The 22,797-nt window shown below is 44.7% G+C and overlaps 1 protein-coding gene across 3 annotated transcripts in view; it reads left to right on the forward strand.

Moving 5' to 3' along the window:
* Positions 1-22,797, forward strand: part of PKM (pyruvate kinase M1/2) — a 107,651-nt gene that overhangs the window by 39,535 nt on the left and 45,319 nt on the right. For all 3 annotated transcript variants that reach the window (XM_030187784.1, XM_030187776.1, XM_030187767.1), the window contains exons 4-5: positions 16,446-16,577; positions 16,819-17,005. In XM_030187784.1, the coding sequence (XP_030043644.1) occupies positions 16,446-16,577; positions 16,819-17,005 (319 nt within the window). The remainder of the gene's footprint in view (positions 1-16,445; positions 16,578-16,818; positions 17,006-22,797) is intronic.

A 22,797-nucleotide genomic window follows, 5' to 3' on the forward strand; every position in this document is an offset into this window, starting at 1 on the left:
CTGCAAATAGTCCATCTCAGATAACGCACTCAGTTGGTATCTAAAACCTCCAAATTGCCCACCAATAGCTCACTCAGCTCTCAGCACAGACCGGTACTTGCAGAGGAACTCTCAGCCCTTCTGAAGGCCTACGTGGTTGAGCCTGCTCACCAGGGGAGGAAGGGGGGTGGTTCTGTTCCAGATACTTGTGCAGAAGAAAACGGGGGATGCATCGAAGGACCCTGAAGAAATTTGTAGTCTGAGAGGTTCAGGATGGTTTCCCTGGGCACCCTTCTCCCAATGATTCAGAAAAAAGATTGGCTATGCTCTCATGCATATACTCATATCCCAATACTTATGCATATTTTGACTGAGAACACATTGCTGTTACCTTTTGGTCTCGCGTCATCTCCCAGAGTCTTCACCAAATGTCTAGTGGTAGTTGCAATACTCTACTAGACCCAGGAGTTTTTGCTACCTATTGAAGAACTTCATAATGATGAACTCCAATGTCATTACTATGTACTGTTAGATTCTTTTTAGTGGAAAATAAGCAAGCAGAGCAGTATATTATCCAAAATATTTTATTGAAGATACCATATATTTTTTATTTATTGCATTTGTATCCCACCTTTTCCCACCTATTTGCAGGCTCAATGTGGCTTACAATACATCAAGGGTACTGGAAATACAATAGAAAATACACATTTAGTGTTACAGAAAATTGTTGGCAACATGATAGTAGTATAACAAGCGGATATTATAAGACAGTTGCCCGACACAGGCCGTGTTTCGCTCAAAAAAGGGCTGCGTCAGGGGCTAGTCTGTATCTGTACGAATAAGAACAATTGCAAATTGCGTATCAGGACAAGGAAATAGGAAATGCAAAAAAAAAAAAAACAGCGTGTCCTGTTGTTTCCAAATCACCAGCAAGTAGTCTGCTATCATATATTCCCACTTATGTGCTATTCATATTAGTAACTATACTTCTTTTTAGTGACATACTTTCTATACCAGCACCCATTAAAGTCTTTCATTACATCTTAAAAAATGACAGTTACTCATGCAAACTGCACTTATCTTCATATCAGCAGTCATGCCCCCCTCTGGATTAAGGGACCAAAATCTCTAGAAACATCCAACCGCCTTCTGGATACGCCCGATTCCGCGGGTTTCAGATTTCTTTCTTCAGGGACTAGGGGTAAAGCCGTTCTCTGCACTGTCTTCTTCTCTCAAGTTAACTGTGAGACGCTGTAATATATTTGGTAGCTTTTATATAGGCGCCTTTTTTAAAGTGGTAGTTGCAACATTGCTACGCAGTCTGGGTGTCCATGTGATCCCGTATCTTGACGATTGGCTGGTAAAGAGTACCTCTCCAGACAGTGCTCTGAAGTCTATGCGGATAACTATTTGGGTGCTTGAGCTACTAGAGTTTGTTTTAAACTATCCCCAAGTCCCATCTTCACCCTGTCCAGCGACTGGAGTTCATAGGATCCCTGCTCAGTACACAAGTTTCAAGCCTACCTTTTCGGAGATGAAAGCAGACACTTATCTCATTTGCTTCTGGGGTTTGAGCCTCTCGGCAGGTCACTGCTCAGCAGGTGTTGAGATTGTTGAGCCACATGGCTTCCACAGTGTTACACCCATGACACACCTTCACATGAGATCAGCTCATTGGACCATGGCTTCTCAGTGGTGACTGGCCACGGGGAACCTGGAAGATGTCATCCAAGTGTTCCCAGAGCTTGTACGCTCCCTTCAGTGTTGGACCATTCAATCCAATTTGACCCTGGAACTTCCATTCCAAATTCCTCACCCACAAAAGGGGCTGATGATGGATGCATCTTTCCTGGAACGGGGGGCTCCTGTAGGTGAGCTTCACACACAAAGTGTTTGGTCCACTCACAAATCTTCAGATCAATCTCTGGAGCTTCGGGTGATCTGGAATGCTCTAAAGGCTTCCAAAAATCGGTTATCTCATCAAATTCGCATCCAAACAGACTATCAGGTTGCAATGTATTACACCAACAAGTAGGGAGGCACCGGATCACGCCCTCTGTTAGGCAGCCATCCATCCATATGTGGCATTGGGCTCGCCAACATGGCATGTTCCTTTGAGCCACTTATCTGGCAGATGTAAACAATACCCTGGCCAACAGACTAAGCAAAACGAGGGGTCTCTTCTAAACTCTATCCTTTAGTCTGTGGCTCTCACAGCTTGGATGTTGAGAGCCTAGAATTCACTTCCTTGGCTCTTTCGGATTGTCTTTCTAACATTTTATTTATTGAGAACATTTATATCCCACATATTCCCACTAGGGCAGGCTCTAAGTGGCTTACAGCAATTTAAGAAAAGTACATCATAGCAAATCTAGTTCAACACAGAGAATAAGATACATAAAGGGGAGGGAAGGAACAACAGGAGAAATGCAAGAGGGACGACAAGAAGTTAAGCAGCAGAGGAGTAAGATCGATCACATAAGTCTTTAGGGATTTCTTAAACAGATTGTGATCGGCAGTCTCTTTTTAATGTTGATGGCAGAGCATTCCACTAACGGGGACATAGAAAGCAGAAAGAGGAGGCGAAGAGTAGCTTGTATCTTAGGTTCCTGCAGTTAGGATAGTGGAGATTGAGATAATTGCGGGACGGCTTCTTGGAATTTCTGGGAGGGAGATCAATCAGGCTGAACATGTAAGCTGGAGCGTCCCCAAATATGATCTATTGAAGAGTAGAACAGAGGTCACTGGTGTTCTTGAAGTACCCTCAATGTGAGGACTACTTAGTGCCATGCTATCAAAGGGTGTGACAGCTTCCACAGACCTAAGACATCAGTTCTGATGCACCCAACGTAACTCAGAAGGCTGTGGCTTGCTACTGTGATGCTCTATCTGTTCTTTGAACTTCTGCTTGTGCACCTCCTTGCTTGACGTGATGCAGCAGGTTCAACATCATTGATATCGAGCAGAGGCAATCCTCAGATTCGGATACTAGAAACTTATGTCCTGCCTGAATGAAGTCATAAACACTGAGGCCTGGAGGAGGTTTAGAAGTTGGAGACTGGTTGCACTGGTATCCACTTGAGTGTGTCTGGGTAGGAAGCTTTACAGAGGCACCAAGACTTGCGGGGTCTGAACATTGTAAGAGACCTGACCATATGGTTAGCACAGAATCCAGAAGGCAACAGCTTCACCATTCTGTGCTGGTCAAATCCACTATGAAAAGCCAAGAGGTCCAAGACTCACTTCGTGGTGCCCCTAGGGAGGGAAGCCGACACTGAAGTGTGTAGTGTCATGTAGTTTGAGGACACTTCTAGAGACAAAGCTTCAAGACTCCACTTGTTAATAGCCAAAGGGAAGGAGTGCAGAAAATTTTTTTTTTTTTTTTTTTTTTTTTGAAGCACTATCAGTTTCTGCCAAGATGATTGGAATTTTCAGACTCACCTGGCTGCTGGCATCAGACTTAAGGCAAGATGTGCAGGAAAAGCTTGCTGAAGGTCCTAAACTTAAAAAAAAAAAAAAAAAAATTGGCTCTTTTAGGCACCCTAATACCAATTCTTCAAAAGGGGACTGGTTATGTTCTTGGATCTAAAGGATGGCCTACACTCGCACTTGGTTGCATTAGGGCACAGGAAGTATCTGCATTTTAGGAACACTATTACGACCACTGTGTTCTGCCATTTGGCCTTGAGTACTCGCAAAATATTTAGCAGTCATCAGTGTATATAGGGAAATGTACACCCTCCCACCCCCTGGTCTGCCTATCTGGATGATTGGGTGGTGTAAAACATGCAACTTGGGAAAGAGCAGACATCTGTTCAACCATTTGGGTGCTGGAGTTGCTAGAGTTCATTATAAAATTATTCCAATTCACATTGGGAGCTAGCTCGACTTGAAATTCATAGGAGCCTTGCTAGACATGACTCGAGCAACTGCGCCACCATTCCTTCATGGAGCTCAATGGTCCTAATGAATGATGCATTCCAATTTGTCAAAAGGAATCCTCTTCCAAGTTCTTACAATTCAAATAACTGTTCAACTGGGCAGGGGAGCTTATCTAGATGGTCTTCACACCTAGGATATATGGTCTACTCAGGAGAGGCTTTCAGATAAACTTTCTAGAGCTAAGAGTAGTATGGAACACAAGGCTTTCAGAAATCTGTCTCCCAGTCAATTTGGTTCAACTAGACATGAGGAGGCCTTGATTTAGCAGAGAGGACCAGGGTCATACTTCCAATGTTGAGAAACTCAGTGTGGAAATGGACCATGCATCTAGCCAACAAAGATGCAAAAGTGAGTCAAATCTTGTAAACCCCCCCCCCCCCCCCGCCCCATGAGTTACTGGACAGTGTTGGCTGTGGGAAGTTTTTGCTACTCCTTCTCTCCAGGGTAGGGTCATGTGGAGGGGCAAAGATGGTCCACCTAAATGTTGAGATGGTGGTCCCCGGTTTTCTGCGATAATGGAAACAGGACGCCCATCTCAAAAACTACCAAATCCAAGGGATTTGGTCATGGGAGGAGCCAGCATTCGTAGTGCACTGTTCCCCTTCACGTGCCAGGACACCAATCGGGCACCCTAGGGGGCATTGCAGTGGACTACAAATTGCTCCCAGGTGCATAGCTCCCTTACCTTCAGTGCTGAGCCCCCCCCCCCCCAAAAAAAAAAACCTACTCCCCATAACTTTACACTACTACCATAGCCCTAAGGGGTGAAGGGGGGCACTGTACATGTGGGTACAGTGGGTTTCTGGTGGGTTTTGAAGGGCTCATATTTACCAGCACAAGTGTAACAGGGGCGGGCGGGCCTGAGTCCGCCTGCCTGAAGTGCACTGCAGTACCCACTAAAACTGCTCCAGGGACCTGCATACTGCTGTCATGGAGCTGGGTATGACATTTGAGGCTGGAAATTTTTTTTTTTTTTTTTTTTTAGGGTGGGAGAGGGTTGGTGACCACTGGGGGGAGTAAGGGGAGGTGATCCCCAATTCCCTCTGTTAATCATCTGGTCAGTTTGGGCAACTTTTGAGGCTTGGTCGTGAAAAAAATGAACCAAGTAAAGTTGACCAAATGCTCATCAGGGACGCCCTTCCTGTTTTCCATTATCGGCTGAGGATGCCAGTCTCTTAAGCACGCCCCAGTCCTACCTTCGCTATGCCTACGACACACCCCTGTGAACGTTTGTCGTCCCTGCGATGGACTGCAGTTGAGGACGCCCAAAATCTGCCTTCAATTATGCCAATTTGGGCGACCCTGAAAGAAGGACGCCCATCTCCCGATTTGAGTCGGAAGATGGGTTCCCTTCTCTTTCGAAAATGCCCCTGATAGTAAACTAGTCTTGGTGGTTCTATTTGAGAGGAGATTTTGTACACCTACTCAATACTCCTCATTGCAAAGAAAAAAAAAAGGACACTTAGCCTCTCAATAGTAGCTGCAAAGGTAAGGGAAAATAAAACTACAAAACATTGCAGAAAGAGGAAGACAAGTTGACAATATGTGGAAAAACTAAGAGAACCTGGTAAAGTAGTCAGGAAAGCAAAGATATAAATGGAAGAAACAATAGTCAATACAGTAAAATTGAGGGACAAGACATTTTTAGATGGGTTAATGAAAGGAGGAAGTGCAAAAGTGGCATCGTGAGACTCAAAGGTGACAGAAGAATAAGTAGAAGCTGATAAACATAAGGCAGAATTGCTTAACATAGTAACATTAGTAACTGATGACGACAAAGAATGTGATTTATAATTAGTTTTTATTTGGAATTTCTGGGACATGTGTAGAAGCTAACACTGTCCTTCCATTCCAGATATGGAGTTGTCATTGAAGCCCTCTCGTCTACCCGTTCCATTCCACTCATTTTATAGATCTCTTATCATATCTCCTCTCAGCCCATCTCTTCTTCAAGCTGAAGAGCCCTGGCCTCTTTAGCCTTTCTTCATAGGGAAGTCATCCCATCCCCTTTATCATTTTCGTCACCCTTCTCTGTACCTTTTTCTAATTTCACCATATCTTTATTTTTGAGATGCACACAATATTTGAGGTGCGGTCACACCATGGAGTGATAAAAAGGTATTTTGTTTTCTGTTCCTTTCCTAATACCTAACATTCTACAGTAATACCTCTGTTTTCGTTGACTTCGGTTTTCGTCTTTTTTTTTTTTTTTTTTCCCCCACGAAATATTTCTCGGATGCCCATGTGACCTCGCTGCTAATTTTGCGAAAACAAAGGGTGACCCACATGTTCTCCTGCTTAGTGTGGCGTTGTTTCTCGTGTGAGCATCACCCCGCGCGTCTAGCCAAACAATTCCATATGGAAATAATTGCCTCGGTTTTCGTCTGTTTCGGATTTCGCCGATTGTTTTTGGATGGATTATCGACAAAAACAGAGGTGTCGCTGTATTTGTTTTATTAGCCTCTGCCACATACTGAGCAGAGGGTTTCAATGTATCATCAACGAACGATGACATACATTCCTGCTCGGTGACTCCTAATGTGGAACCTTGCTTTATGTAGCTATAATTTGGGTTCCTCTTTACCACATGCATCACTTTGCACTTGATCACATTAAATGTCATCTGCTATTTGGATGCCCAGTCACCCAGTCTCGTAAGGTTCTCTTGTAATTTTTTATAATCCTCTTGTGATTTAACAATGAATAACTTTGTCATCAGCAAAGTTAATTACCTCACTAGTTACTCCCATCTCTAGATCATTTATAAACGTTAAAAAGCAACGGCCCCAACATAGACCCCTGGGGAACCCCACTACCTACCCTTCTCCATTGAGATACTGACCATTTAACTCTGTTTTTTTTTTTTGTTTTTTTTTTTTTAAATTTCAGAATTTTTATTAAACAGCCAAAATAACATCGGTTTGAGTGCGCAGACTCCAATTCTATTCATCAATCTGACGTAAACAACACATTACATCTTTACATTTTCTCCTTAGTATCTGCCCTCTCCCTTTACCCACCTCCCTACCTCCCCCACTCCTCGGTTTTCTCCAATCCATAGTCCTATACTTTCCCCATTACTCCATCCAAATGTATCCATTCCTCTGCTGTAGGGCGATATCGCCCTCTGCGCCTATCTGTTAATTTCTCCATTGTGATCACCACTTTAAGTCTCTCTATCCAATCCTGCCCCACCGGGCCCTTTGTCTGTTTCCATTTCAAGGCTATAGTAGATTTTGCCGCTGCCATACCCATTCTCTTAATACGGCATTGCCACTTCTTCCCCCCCTTATTCCCCAAACCCAATAAACACCAGGTGGGATCACACGGGAATAGTTGCCCCACCGCTTTAGTTAGAGAGGCTGTTACCTCTTCCCAATAGACTCTTATTACTGGGCAATCCCACCATATGTGGATAAATGTGCCCTTCTCCCTCTCACACCGCCAACAGAGATCTGATGATTGGGGGTACATAGCCTTTACTCTATCCGGTGTATAGTACCAGCGACTTAATATTTTATATGCGTTTTCTTTGAGTAATACACATAAGGAAGCTTTTTTTCACCTCGAGGCATACCTTCTTCCAGTCTGCCTCGCTTAGTACTTTATTGAGATCCTGTTCCCAGGCTTTCATATAAGCTAATTTTACGAATTCCCTACCCCTAATATGATCCTATAATTTTGTGATCCCTTTCCCTCCCATGTCTATCTCCCCCCATAAGTTTTCGAGTTTTTCACTTTCCTTTGGGCTTTCCTTTAACCACCTTTCTTTCAGAATGTAATTTTTAATTTTAAGATATGCATACAGATCTGTGTCCGGCAAATCATATTCTTTTTGAAGTGTTTCAAAGCTTTTAATGGTTCCTCCATCCATACATTCTCTAAATCGAATCAATCCTTTTTGGAACCAAGATTTGAATACCTTATTCTCCCCTCCTCCTGGGAACCCTGGTTCTTGTGTGATCCAAGCGTAAGAGGATCGGTTTTGTGTACCCCTTAGCCTCTGTTTAAGTGCGCCCCATAGAGTGAGTAGATGGGATACAAATGGATTTACTGACATGCGCTTGTAGTTAGTTTCTATAATGGAACCCCACAACAGTGCACCCAGCCTCCCCTCCTGAACAAAAATCTGTTCCAACCGTGTCACATGAGAATAATCTACTTTGCTCCACAATCCAATTTGCTTAAGTTGGGCTGCCCAGTAGTACCAAGTTATATTTGGCATACCCCTCCCCCCTTATTCTACGGCCCTCCACATAACCTGCCTAGATAATCTCGCCGTTTGTCCCCCCCCAAACAAACTGCCCCAAGTCAGCTTGGATTTTTATTAGCTCTCCCTTTGGAATAGGAATTGGTAGCGTTTGACATAGAAAGAGCAATCTGGGAAGAACGTTCATCTTCACAACTGCTATTTTCCCCCACCATGACAACCAACCTGCCCTCCATCTGTTTAAATCCCTCCTTATTTCTCTGAGTGGTACATAGTTCAGCTGGTACAAAATACTAAGGTCTCTAGATATGTGGATTCCCAAATAACGAAAGCTGGTTTCCACTATACGAAATGAGAACGTTCTCCCCAATTGCTCCAGTTCTTGACTCGTTTCAGTGATCCCCATTAGTTCAGATTTGTCAAAATTCACTCGGAACCCCGACAGCTTACCAAAGGAGTCTAGTTCCTTTACAAGAACCGGCAATGTCCTCTGTGGGGACCCCACATAGAATAGAATGTCATCAGCGAATAATGCCATTTTGTGCTCCCTGCCCCCTATCCTAACCCCTTTAATATCCTCTAGCAACCGGATCCGCTGGGCCAATGGTTCTATTGATATAGCAAACAGTAATGGGGAGAGGGGGCAACCCTGCCTGGTTCCCCTTCGGATACTAAATTGATCCGACCACCCCCCATTAACCTTAATACGTGCTACCGGATCTGCATACAACCCCTTCACCCAACTTACAAAGGGCCTCCCCATTCCTTGTTCTAACATAACCTCCCACAAATAGTCCCACTCCACCCTGTCGAATGCCTTCTCTGCATCGACCGTTAGGAGGGTTAGCGAGTCTCCTCGTCTCTGTGCTCCCCAAGAAATATTTAAAGTGCGCCTTATATTGTCAGCTACCTGACGGTGTGCTATGAAGCCCGACTGGTCTTCATGTATAAGGGATGGTAATATCAGTTTTAATCTATTTGCCATAATTTTGGCTAGGATTTTAACATCAATGTTTAACAGCGATATCGGGCGGTAAGACCCACAAACCGTCGGATCCCTTCCTGGTTTTAGCAATATTGATATTCCCGCTTCTTTCATACTGGGGGGTAAACCTTTTTCCATATAACATGCATTTCCTGTCCGTACTAGCAAGGGTCCTAGCTCTTGTTGGAAAATTTTATAAAATTTAGCTGTGTACCCATCTAATCCAGGAGATTTTCCCCCCGGTAGTCCTCTTATAACTCCTAACACCTCCTTCAAGGAAATCGGGGCTTCCAGCTCACATCTTTGCTTGGCCGTGACCCTTTGCAGTTCTAGATCTCTTAAAAAGTTTCGAGTCTCCTCCTTAGGAGCTACTGATTCTGAGGAATACAATTTTTTATAGTATTCCATAAATTGTTCTCTAATCTCCTCATCTTGGTAATGCATTATATCTTTTGGCCCTTTTATTTTTGTGTTAGTATTTTTTATCCTTCTCTCCCTAAGCCCCCTGGCCAACATACTACCCGCTTTATTACTAAACTCATAGAATTTCTGCTGCATTAAACTTCTGTGGAATTCCATCCGCTTCACCTGTATCTGTTGTAAAGCGGCTCTCCACTTTTTAAGCTCCTGTAGATGTAATGTACCTCCCTCTCTTTGGTGTAAAGCTTCCATTCGAACTAGTTGCCTTCGGACCTCTAACTCGTGTGCTTCCCTCTCCTTTTTCTTTTGTGCCCCTTTTTGTATAAGCTTGCCCCTTATAACCGCTTTCATAGTATCCCACAAGATCCCCTCTGTGACTTCCCCATTATCATTTAGGGCCAGATAGTCTTTTATGGATCCTCGAATTTCCTGGCAATCAGCCTCACTGTCAAGAAGTGATTCATTAAGTCTCCACACTACTCCCATTCTTCTTTTCCCCACCCCCCTCAAGGAAATCCATATCGGAGAATGATCTGATGCATGCATACTTTCAATCTCTGCTTTATGAATTTCACCCCACCATGTTCTGCTGCACCAGATAGCATCAATTCTTGCGTATGTTCCCTGCGTATGAGAGTAGTGAGTATACTGTTTTTGATTTGGGTGCTGCAACCGCCACACATCTATCAGATCTAGTTCCCTCATCAGTCTAAGTAGCAACCTCCTAGGGTACCCTCCCCCTCCCATCCTTCCTGTGGAATGGTCTATCTCCCCCATAGGGTAATTAAAATCTCCCCCCAATACTACCATCCCCCCCCCCCCCCCCCCCCCCGCAAAAGGAATCAGTTCTGCCCATATTTTATCATAAAACCTGCCTTGCCCTACATTGGGGGCATATATGTTAACTAGTGTAACTAGCTGATTATTTATCCTACCCTTAATCGCCAGGCATCTACCATCGCCCTCACAGTATTGGGCCTCACATGTGAATTGCAGGCTTTCTTTTACATAAATTATCAGCCCTCCTGTTTTACTTCCCTTGGGGTCTGCTAGCGCATAACCTTCTCCAAAACCCTTATTCAGGATTAATGGTACATCACGTTTCCGAACATGGGTCTCTTGAAGCATTATTATATCCCAATTCATTCTGCGCAATTCTTTGAAGATGATACTTCTCTTACCAGGACTATTTAACCCATTAACGTTCCATGACCCCACCCTCAACCCACCCCCCCCTTCCTCAGTACATTCCCCCCAACAACCCCCCAAGTCTCCCTTGCAACTGGCTTACTCCTTTACCAGCCAGTTTACCCCTTAGGAAGTACGCCCTCCCCAGAATCCAGCTAAACAAGCCTTTAACTTTAAATTTAACTCTCCCCTTTTCATCCCTCCTTAAACATTTTCCCAAAACATTCACCAGCTTAAACATACAACAGTTTCTTTCCTCTCATCCTCATCCCTCTGATCAATATACAGTGTCCACATCAGGTTGCCTCTCCGTTTTCTGACCCCAGTCTCGCTGCGTGGGGGGATATATGGCCTTTTCCCCCTTTCTACTTCCAGCCATTCTGATTTTTCTTTCCCGGACTTCACTGTGGAAGCTGAGTCTCGCTGTCCTCTCTTGGAACATCAGAACATCCCATTTCTCGCAGAATCTTCCAAGCTCCCTGATGTGAATTGAGCTTGCGTGTTGTTACCCACTGTTATTTGTATTCCAAATGGATGGAGCCATCTATAGCGGAGCCCCGCCTTTTGAAGATAGGTGGTAATTTCCTTAAAGTCTCTCCTTCTTTGCAGCGTCTTTCTAGCAAGATCCTGGAATATCTTAATTTTGCCAGATTTCCATTCAATGTCGCCCAAGGCTCTTGCTTTTTTCCACACTCTTTCTTTTATGGTGTATTTGTGGAAACATGCCACACTATCTCTGGGCACTCCTCCCCGTTGTGGACCCAGGCTTCTGTGTGCCCTTTCAAGTTCTATCAGATCCACTGTGATTTGCTCTCCTTCACTCTGATCTTGTTGAAGCAGATGAACGCAGATCTCCTGTACTGTTTTTACAGAGTCTTTATACTCCTCTTCCTCGGGGATCCCCTTGAAACGCAGATTACACCGACGAGAGCGGTTTTCCAAATCCTCCATCATCAAATCCATCTCTATTTTCGCTTGTTGTTCCTTTTTAAGGGCTGCCCCGAGGACCCGCACTTCCTCCGTTATCCCCTTTTCTTCAGCTTCTGTGAGCCGGTTGCCGATTTCCCGCATTTCATCATGTAATTCCAACACCGCCGTGTGGATGCTCCTCCTGGTCGCCACCATCTCTGCCTTCAGTTCCTTAAACCATCTAGCGAGATCGTTTTTACTGATCTCCGCATCGCTACCAACGGGCTCCTCGAGGTCCGGGTCGGATTCAGAGTCTTCGGCGGCCATTTTGGCTCCTCGTGTCACCGCCCGATGTCCCGATCCCTGGCCCTTGTTTGCGGCATCTGATGTAAATTTAAATTTGGCCAGCCTTTTCCTAGCCGCCATCTGCTCTTTTGGGAATGTTAGAGAGCAAAAATCGCTCAGTTTAAACGGGAAGAATTCTTAATTTCGCTCCGGAGCTAGCTGAGCTCTAGCATTAAGCAGCCATCTCCCGGAGCTGACGTCACTTCCCCCTTAACTCTGTTTTCTATCCTTTAACCAGTTTTTAATCCACAGTGGAACACTACCTCCTATCCCATGACTCTCCAATTTCCTCTGGAGTCTTTCATGAGTCTTTGTCAGATGCCTTTTGAAAATCCAGATGCACATTATCGACTGCTCACCTTTTATCCACATGTTTATTCACCCTTTCAAAGAAATTTAATACATTGGTGAGGCAAGATTTCCCTTCACTAAATCCATATTGGCTTTGTCTCATTAATCCATGCTTTTGAATATGCTCTGTAATTTTGTTTATAATAATCTCTACCACTTTGCCTGGCACTGACGCGAGGCTCACCAGTCTATATATTAGTCTATAATTTCCCAGATCACTTCTGGAACCTTTTTAAAAAATCGGCAGTACATTAGCCACCCTCCAATCTTCCGGTACCATGCTTGATTTTAAAGATAAATTACATATTACTAATAGTTCTGCAAGTTCATTTTTCAATTCTCAGTATGGGATGAATACCATCTGGTCCAGGTGATTTGCTACACTAGTTTGTCGAATTGCACCATTACATCTTCCAGGTTTATAGAGATTTCATTCAATTTCTCTGACTTGGCTTTGAATACCATTTCTAGCACCAGTATCTCTCCCAAATCTTCCTCGGTGAAGACCGAAGCAAAGAATTCATTTAATCTCTCTGCTATGGCTTTGTCATCTTTGAGTGCCCCTTTTTACCCCATTGGGCATCAAGCGGTCCAACTGATTCTATTACTAGCTTCTTTTAATATACCTAAAAAAAATTTCTTCCCATGCAATTTTTTATTCATTTGCATTTGACTTGCCATTCCTTATGCTGCTGTTTTCAGTTGGATCCTCCTTCCATTTTCTGAAGGATTTTCTTTTAGCTCTAATAGCTTCCTTCACCTCACTTTTTTTTTCTGGTCTTCCTTCCTCCAAAATACAAGGAATATATTTGGCCTGGGCTTCCAGGATGGTATCAACTCACCGAATCTGAACCTCCCGATTTCGGACACCCTAAAAATTCTTGCTTACCATCGATCAACACCTAACACTCAAGAGCCATGCGAAAAACACAACAAAGATGATGTTCCACTCAATGTGGAAACTAAAAAGAGTAAGACCTTTCTTCCCAAGCAGTGTTTTCTGTAACCTAGTACAATCAATGGTGCTCAGTCATTTAGACTATTGCAACGCACTGTACTCCGCTTGTAAAGAGCAAATAATCAAGAAACTTCAGACAGCCCAGGCAGCAGCTAGACTCGTATTCGGTAAAACAAAATATGAAAGTGCTAAACCTCTACAAGAAAAATTACACTAGCTCCCACTAACCACCCAGGGAGCAATATCCATCAGGGTGGAGTATAAACAATCATAAAACCAAATTTACTAAAAGGAATGCCATTAAAAATGGGACAGAGAAGAAAAAAGTGATTTCTATTACCATGTCTCCAGACCCTAGCCCACTGTGCCCCATCATCTGGCTGAGCCCAGCACACAGAAAAGTTTTATTTAAGGTACATTTGTCAAGTTTGTTTTAAGCAACTGCTTATGAGGATAGAAAGCTCTTCCCACAAAGCCACTAGAAGCTGGTTGCAAAGCTCGGGGCCCATTATATTAAATGAGGAATTTCTGTAAGTCACTTGGGAGACTTGGTTTAAGGATGAAATACAGGGAGTCAAATATTGAGCCAGAAAGTCTGACGTTACTCTTAAGTTTACCTGCAACCTCCATTCGTGTCAATTATGTTCACAGTTAAAGGGCCGGGAGCAGGACCACAAGGTGAACAAATGGGAATCGAAGTGTTGTCCCCGAATGACTTTCAAAGGACTGTCTGTGAAGAGGCAGCTAAATTAAAGGTGGACAAAGCAATGTTGCAGAATAGCATACATCTGAGTGTAGTGAATGAATTTTAAGGATGTTCTGGAGGCTCTGCTGGCTGACCTTTTCAATGCTAGTGATAAATGGCGCTCAGTCTGAGGAAAAAGATGTTAGTGTTGTGCTGCAAGGTTGGTTTATTGGGCTGGTTCTTCTAAACATTTGTAAGCGATATTCCTGAAGGGCTGTCTGGTGAGTCTTTACTGTTTGTGGAGAACATGAGGAAAGACCTAGCTAAAGTTGAAAAAAGCCAAATTCTGGACCAAAGACTTGAGATGCTAAAAACAAAAAAGGAAGGGTCAGGGTTCTGTTCTTGGTCCTCTCGTGTTCTTCATCTACACTTCTTCCCTTGGCTCTCTGATATCTCATGGCTTTCAATACCATCTCTATGCTGATGACTCCCAAATTTACATCTCTACCACTGAAATCTCAACCAACATTCAGTCCAAGGTTTCAGCCTGCCTATCTGACATAGCTGCCTGGATGTCCCAATGTCATCTAAAACTTAACATGGCCAAAACTGAGCTTCTCATCTTTCCCCCTAAGCCTTCTGCCGTCATATACTATGTATGTTATGTTACCTCTTCTCTCCCCCTTTCTCTATTTCTGTGGATGGCACTCATTCTCCCTGTCTCATCAGCTCGTAACCTTGGGGTCATCTTTGACTCCTCTCTCTCCTTTTCTGCTCATATTCAACACATTGCTAAAACCTGTTTTCTTTCTCTATAACATTAGCAAAATTCGTCCCTTCATCTGAGTACTCTACCAGAACCCTTATCCACACTCTTATCACCTCTCGTCTTGATTATTGTAACCTGCTTCTCACCGGCCTCCCTCTTAGCTATCTCTCTCCTTTTCAATCAGTCCAAAACTCTGCTGTGCGACTCACTCTCTGCCAAAGTAGCTATGCTCACATTAGCCCCCTCCTTAAGTCACTTCACTGGCTCCCTATCCGTTTCTGTATTCAGTTCAAGCTTCTCTTATTATAAGTGTATCCACTCTGCTGCTCCCCAGTACCTCTCCACTCTTGTCTCTCCCTACGCCCCCCCTCGTATACTCTGTTCTGTAGATAAATCTCTCTTATCTGTCCTTCTCCTCTACTGCTAATTCTAGACTCCTTTCCTTTTGTCTTGCTGCACCCCATGCCTGGAATACACTTCCTGAGCCTGTGCGTCTGGCCCCATCTTTGGCTGGCCGTTTTCAAGTCCAAACTTAAAGCCCACCTCTTTACCACTGCTTTTGACTCCACTTCTCACCTGCCCTGTCCTTAACCTCACCTATTATTGCCTTACCCTTAATTGTTCTGTCTGTTTACCTGTCTTATCTAGATTGTAAGCTCTTTGACCAGGGACTGTCTTTTTGTGTTTGGTGTACAGTGCTGCGTATGCCTTGTAGCACTATAGAAATGATAAATAGTAGTAGTAGTAGTCATGCATTTGGCTTCAAAAACCTGAGGGAACCGTACATTTAGGGGGAGAGAACTTGGGTGTGATCGCATGTAATGATCTTAAGTTGGCTAAACAGGTAGAAAAGGCAATGGCAAAAGCTAGAAGGATGTTTAGATGTAAAAGGAGAGGAATGGCCAGTAGGAAAAAGGAGGTGATAATGCTCGCTTCCTAGGTACATTCACATCTAGTTATATTGAAGGAAATCTGCTGTGCAGTAGATTAATGAAGCTGCCATTAGTAAATGATGGCAGGTAATAACCATAAGTTCCATCTAGTCAACCTATTTTCAAGTACAATACTGCAGTCTAAGGTTTTATCATCTACACTTTTGTATTAAGTATTCATTGTACTTACCCACTTTTGTCAAGTGTTTTACTGTTCTGTTAGAACTTTCCAGTAGTGGGAGGTAATGTTGGCAACCTAGTTTTCAGGTACCTAGTTTTACTTTTAAAACTAGGTACTCTATTTACTTTACCTAGTTTTTACTATATAAACCTAGGCACCCTGAGTACTACAGTTGTAACTAAGAAGACCTGGGTTGAGATTCTGGACTGTGAATTGGAGGAAGAGAGGGTAATTTAAAAAAATTAATCGCAACTAACACTGTTAGTCTTTGCATTAGTCATGATAACATGCAGCTCTACTTAGTGTTTTTTTTTTTTTTTTTTTTTTTTTTTAAGCTAGCTATGTTCATTATACTGTTGGTATAGCTATATTCTCCCCAACCTTCAACATGAAGCCCAACTACACTTCAACCTACAAATATATGTGGTGGCACAGTTTATTCCAGAGTAGCCTTCCCACTAGTGAGTTCATCTTTCTCCAAACTTAAGAAAACACTATCTTAGTCTGGGAAAATATGTAGTGAGAGGGAGTACAGAAAGATTATAGTGAGAGGACGGTAACAATTTTTTTTCTTCTATTAAATCTTGACAGTACCATGAAGGCACAATCAAGAATGTGCGAGAAGCCACAGAAAGTTTTGCTTCAAATCCCATTCTCTACAGGCCTGTGGCTGTTGCCTTGGATACAAAGGGACCTGAGATCCGAACTGGACTCATTAAGGGAGTAAGTGCATGTTTTTTTGCTACCTCTTTATCTAACCATTACTTTGACTACATAGATGGGCAAATAAGTAATGCTTTTCTATAATCGATGAAATATCTGCTATTTTAGTAAAGGATAGCCCAAGGGTTCCATTGGGTTTTTGGGTGTGTTTAGTTCATTTACCAGCTCTGTGACATAGCTGAGGTTTAAGTTGATGGTCAACACTTTTTTTTTTTTTTTTTTTTTTAATTTTTATTTGCAGAGTGGTACAGCTGAGGTGGAGCTGAAGAAGGGAGCAAAGCTGAAAGTGACCCTGGATGATGCTTATCAGGAGAAATGTGATGAGAATATCCTGTGGGTAGACTACAAGAACCTCACCAAAGTTGTGGGACCCGGCAGTAAAATTTACGTTGATGATGGTCTCATTTCCCTACTTGTTAAGGAGAAAGGTGTGATTTGAGTACTGAACTATTCGTTTTTTGTTAATGTTCAAATAGTATATATTTACAGTTTATGGGGATACTACCACATCACAGAACAGTTTCATATTGACTTCAATAGACAGCAAATGTTAAATTTCTGCACTTGAATCCTAAAAACAATAAATTATGTAAAATCTTTGACTGCAGTGAGACCAAATTAAGACTCAAAGCAAGTCGAACTCCACACGGTGTAGAATGCTTTTTCAGAAAAGCCCCTACTTAATGGGTTTAAATAGTAATAACACTATTGGGCCTGGTTCATCAAGATTGTCCTTTTCAGTGTCTATGGAAAAAGACTTGGGGAGGGTAGAATCATTTTCATCTAGTTTTCACCTTGCAGTCTTGTTCCAGACTATTTTTTGCATTTTTTTTTTCTTTCCTCGCACGTGACTATTCATTCTCTCTTAAATTCAGTCCATTTAACACACACATACCGGTTATCTGAATTGATTTCATCATGCACATCTAGATTAAATTTGTAGTCTTCCATCCTTAATACATAACAAATCTCTATATACAATCCATATTGCATCATACGTCAATCTCTCCTCCCAACTTCTCAAAACCCAAATTTACAACTTAATACTGAGTTGATTCTCAGTTGCTGTGAACACTTGGTGTACCAACTTCATTTCATAAGTATGAAGCTTTTATATCCCTCAAACTTTTTTTTTTTTAATTCTTGAATATTGGCTGGTGTGAGCTTTGATGCCAACTCCAGTAGGTGGAACATAAGGACAGAGCCAGGCAGACTTCTATGATCTGTGTCCCAGAAACTCCAAAAAAAGACTTGTGATAAAGAATATAATTCATTAATGTTGATTTTAATCATGAATCAGTGTGACTGTTGGGCAGACTGGATGGATTGTTCAGGTCTTTATCTACCATCATTTACTATGTTTCCAATTATATGGAAGTAAGCCTTCTCAGAGGACAAGCAGGCTGCTTGTTCTCACAATTGGGTCGTTGTCTGCGATGGCCCTGGAGACCGGTAAAGACTTGTATAGCAAAACAAGTCTCGCTCCGTCGCATGGGCCGAACACTCCGTGCATGCGCGAACGGCTTCCTGCCCGTGACGCGAGCGTGCCCTCTTCAGTTTTTTTTTTTTCTGTCTGCATCTTGTTACACATTTCTCGATGGTACTCAGTTTTTCGGACAGGAGACTGGTTAGCGTTTTATCACCCCCTTTTAATTCTCTTTTTTGACTTCTTACTAGTTTTTTCAGATGTTAAAAAAGAAAAAAAAAATTTTCTTGTTTCCTTTCTTTTTCGTCGTGGCCGCCCTTTAGGCTGCTCGGCCAGCTCATTTTTTCCTTTTTTGTGCCTTTTTCATTTGGCACAATCAAGTCTTTTAATTTCGCAGCCACTGTTTTTCTGGCCATGTCATCGAGGACTCCCAGCAGCTTCAAGCGTTGTACTTGCTGCAACTGGACAATCTCTGGTACCGACCCCCACGTGTGGTGTCTCCAGTGCCTTGGACCCGACCGTCTGCCAACTGCATGTAAGCTGTGCTCTTTAATGAAGAAATGGACCCAAGTGTCTCAGGAGGCTCAACGTGAGAAGCTCTTTGCGGATTGGTCCGGTCCTTTGACGTCTGCGTCGACATCTGTACTGAGGTCGGCAGCATCGACGTCGAGGGAAGCATCAACATTGAGAGCGCAGGTAATGGCTGACGAACGACCGCATCGCGTTGGGAGCAGCGAAGCATTGAGTGGGCCATGCTATCTCGAGGCCTACTGCAATGCAGGCCCCCCCGGGACCGACCTTCGTCGGACCCGGCCCCGAGGAGGCGTGAGGATTCCACGTCCTCCTCTTCGGTACTGAGGAGTCTCGATGATGGGCGTCGAATGAAGGCTAAGAAGCACCGTCATCGTTCTCCTTCCATGCATGGTACCGGGAGCTGAGGGAGTTGACACCCGAGAAGCGTCGGCGCCGGGAGGATCGCTCACCCTCCATACAGGATGTGCCGATGCGTCGGTCATCTGGCAGCCTGGTACCAGCACTCGAGCCCCCCCCCCCCCCCCAGCCTTTTCCGATGAAAGCTCTTGACGAGTGCATCAGGGCCCTTCTTCCAGAGCTGCTGGAGGGATTGCTGCACCAGTCTGCTTCGATGTTGGGGGTGCTTGCACCTTCTGTACTGACTGCGGAAGCGGCATCTGGGCCATCGCCTGTGGTGAGGTCCCTGTCCTCGGTGCTGCTTGCGGTATCAGTGTCGGCCGCCACCCGGGTTGATTCCCCCTCGACGTCGATGGAGGAAGCTTTGCCGGAGTCCAGGCAGGGGTCGACTTCTCGACATCCCCAATGAGGTTGTCATTCCTTGACGTTGAGACAGGTTCGGGCTGCTGTTTAGAGAGCTATTCTCCTATACAGATGATGAGCGTTTGTGGGAAGAGGAGGAAGACCCCAGATACTTTTCAGAGGAAACGTCATATGGGGTTCCCTCTGATCCTACTCCACCAATCAAAAGAAGAATGTCTCCACCTGAGAGTCTTTCTTTCTCATCCTTTGTTCGGGAATGTTCCCTTCCCTATGGAGGTTGTGGATGAGCCCAGGGCCGAGATGCTCGAGGTCTTGGATTATCCTTCTCCGCCTGCTGAGGTTGCAACGGCCCCCTTGCATAATACACTCAGGGAAGTTCTTATGCGAAATTGGTGGTTCCCTCTTTCTAATCCAGTGGTTCCCAAAAAATCCAAGTCCCAATACAGAGTCCATGGAGAACCGGTAACTTTTTTTATTTTTGTTACATTTGTACCCCGCTCTTTCCCACTCATGGCAGGCTCAATGCGGCTTACATGGAGCAATGGAGGGTTAAGTCTTGCCCAGAGTCACAAGGAGCTGCCTGTGCCGGGAATCACTCACTCCCTCAATTCCCCAGGACCAAAGTCCACCACCCTAACCACTAGGCCACTCCTCCAATCTAATGGTGAAGGCCCAACTTCCTCACGATTCCATGGTGGTGGACTCTGCTCTCAGAAGAGCCAAGAGTACTAGCGACTATGCCTCAGTGCCCCAGGCAGAGATTCTAGGACCTTGGATTCTTTTGGGAGAAAAACGTATCAGGCCGCTATGCTCGCAGCCAAGATCCAAACATACCAGCTCTACATGAGCATCCACTTGTGGAACTCGGTGAGGCAACTGTGTCTAGTTTGGTTGAAGCACTTTCTCTGGAGCTCACTAAACTTTTTCACCAGGTGGTCAGGCAGCAGAAGGTGTCGCAAATATCCTGGCCTGGGGTACTTACACTTTTGATGTGGCATCCCGAGTAGCTGCTCAAGGTATAGTGATACGCAGACTCTCATGGCTGCGTGTCTATGACCTGGATCATAAGACCCAGCAGCGAATGGCGGATGTTCCTTGCCGGGGGGATAATCATTTTGGAGAAAAAGTAGAGGACATGATCGATCAGGTCAAAAAGGATCATGATGGTATGGATTCTCCCGCCGGGCGTCTTCTGCTACCACCTAATCTAGGAGGTTTTTTGGAGGGAAGAGAGTGTTCCCTATTCCTATAATAGGCGTAGGTACACTCCTGCTTCTCGGCAGCCTGTCCAGGCTCAGTCCCAGCACGCTCGTTCCCGTCAACGGCGTAAGCCTAAGGCCCCTAGGACTCCCCAGCAAAAGCAAGGAACGGGCTTTTGACTGGCTCCAGTGCAGCATAGCCTCAGAAAAAGTGTCCGTGCCGGTCGGGGGGAGGTTGATATTTTTTCACCAAAGGTGGCCTCTTATAACCTCAGGTGGGTTCTTCAAATAGTCCAGTTAAGATATGCTCTCAATCTGGAATCCAGGCCTCCAAATTGCCCACCAGGAACTCAGTCCTTCACCTCCCAGCACAAGCAGGTAATTGCAGAGAAACTCTCCGCCCTTCTAAAGGCCAATGTGGTCAAACTCATACCACCAGGGGAAGAAGGGCTGGGATTCTATTCCAGGTACTTCCTTGTGCAAAAGAAAACAGGGGGGATGCGTCCCATCCTAGACCTAAGGGCCCTGAACAAATTCCTATTCCGAGAAAAGTTCAGGATGGTTTCCCTGGGCACCCTTCTTCCCATGATTCAAGAAAACGACGATTGGCTATGCTCTCTGGACTTAAAGGATGCCTATACACACATCTCGATACTCCCAGCTCACAGGAGGTATCTTTGATTTCGGTTGGGAACTCGGCACTTTCAGTACTGTGTACTGCTCTTTGGTCTCGCGTCTGTGCCCAGGGTTTTCAGAAAGTGCTGCATCACTACGCAGACTAGGAGTGCATGTGTTCCCTTATCTCGATGATTGGCTGGTGATGAGCACCTCGGAGGCAGGCACTCTACAGTCCATGCGGATGACTATTCGAGTGCTAGAACGACTGGGGTTCGTAATCAATTATCCCAAGTTCCACCTTGTCCCGGTTCAGAAATTGGAGTTCATTGGAGCTCTGTTGGACACATGGACATCTCAAGCTTATCTTCCCCAGGCAAGGGCAGACAATTTCCTGGCCCTAGTGTCCTTGGCTCGAGCGTCTTAACAGATCACAGCTCGGCAAATGTTGAGACTCTTAGGGCACGTGGCTTCCACAGTTCATGTAACTTTCATGGCACACCTACATATGAGATCAGCTCAATGGACCCTAGCTTCCCAGTGGTGCCAGGCCACAGGGGATCTACAGGATGTGATCCATCTCTCCACCGACTTTTGCAGTTCCCTTCAGTGGTGGACCATTCGATCCAATTTGACCTTGGGACGTCCATTCCAAATTCCTCAGCTGCACAAAGTGCTGACGGGTGCATCCCACCTAGGGTGGGGGAGCTCATGTAGATGGACTTCACACTCAAGGAGCTTGATCCTTTCAGGAAAAGGATCTTCAGATCAACCTTCTGGAATTACGAGCGATCTGGAACGCTCTCAAGGCTTTCAGAGATCGGCTGTCCAACCAAATCATTCTGATTCAGACAATCAGGTTGCTGTGTATTACACCAACAAGCGGGGGGGGGGGGGGGGGGGGGGGCACTGGATCTCGCCCTCTGTGTCAGGAAGCCGTCCGGATGTGGCTTTGGGTGCACCATCACGGCATGTTTCTCCAGGCCACGTATCTGGCAGGAGTAAACAGTCTGGCCGACAGGTTGAGCAGATTATGCAACCTCACGAGTGGTAGCTAAACATGGCCATTGTCCACAAGATCTTTCGAGAGTGGGGCACCCCTCGGTGGATCTTTTTGCCACTCGGATCAATCACAAAGTCCCTCAATTCTATTCCAGACTTCAGGCCCACGACAGACTAGCGTCGGATGCTTTTCTCCTACATTGGGAGACGGGCCTTTTGTATGCGTATCCTTCCATACCTCTAGTAGGGAAGACTTTGCTGAAACTCAAGCAAGACTGGGGAACAATGATCCTGATTGCTCCTTTTTGGCCTCGTCAGATCTGGTTCCCTCTTCTTCTGGAGTTGTCCTCCGAAGAACCGTGGAGATTGGAGTGTTTTCCAACCCTCATTACACAGAACGAGGGGTCACTTCTACATCCCAACCTCCAATCTCTGGCTCTCACGGCCTGGATGTTGAGAGGTTAGAAATTGCCTCCTTGGGTCTTTCAGAAGGTGTCTCCTGAGTCTTGCTTCCAGGAAAGATTCCACAAAAAAGTGTTATTCTTTCAAATGGAGGAGGTTTGCCGTCTGGTGTGACAGCAAGGCCCTAGATCCTGTTTCTTGTCCTACACGGACCCTGCTTGAATACTTTCTACACATCAGAGTCTGGTCTTAAGACCAACTCCGTAAGAGTTCACCTTAGTGC

Source organism: Microcaecilia unicolor, chromosome 1 (genome assembly GCF_901765095.1).
Source record: "Microcaecilia unicolor chromosome 1, aMicUni1.1, whole genome shotgun sequence".
NCBI lineage: Eukaryota > Metazoa > Chordata > Amphibia > Gymnophiona > Siphonopidae > Microcaecilia > Microcaecilia unicolor.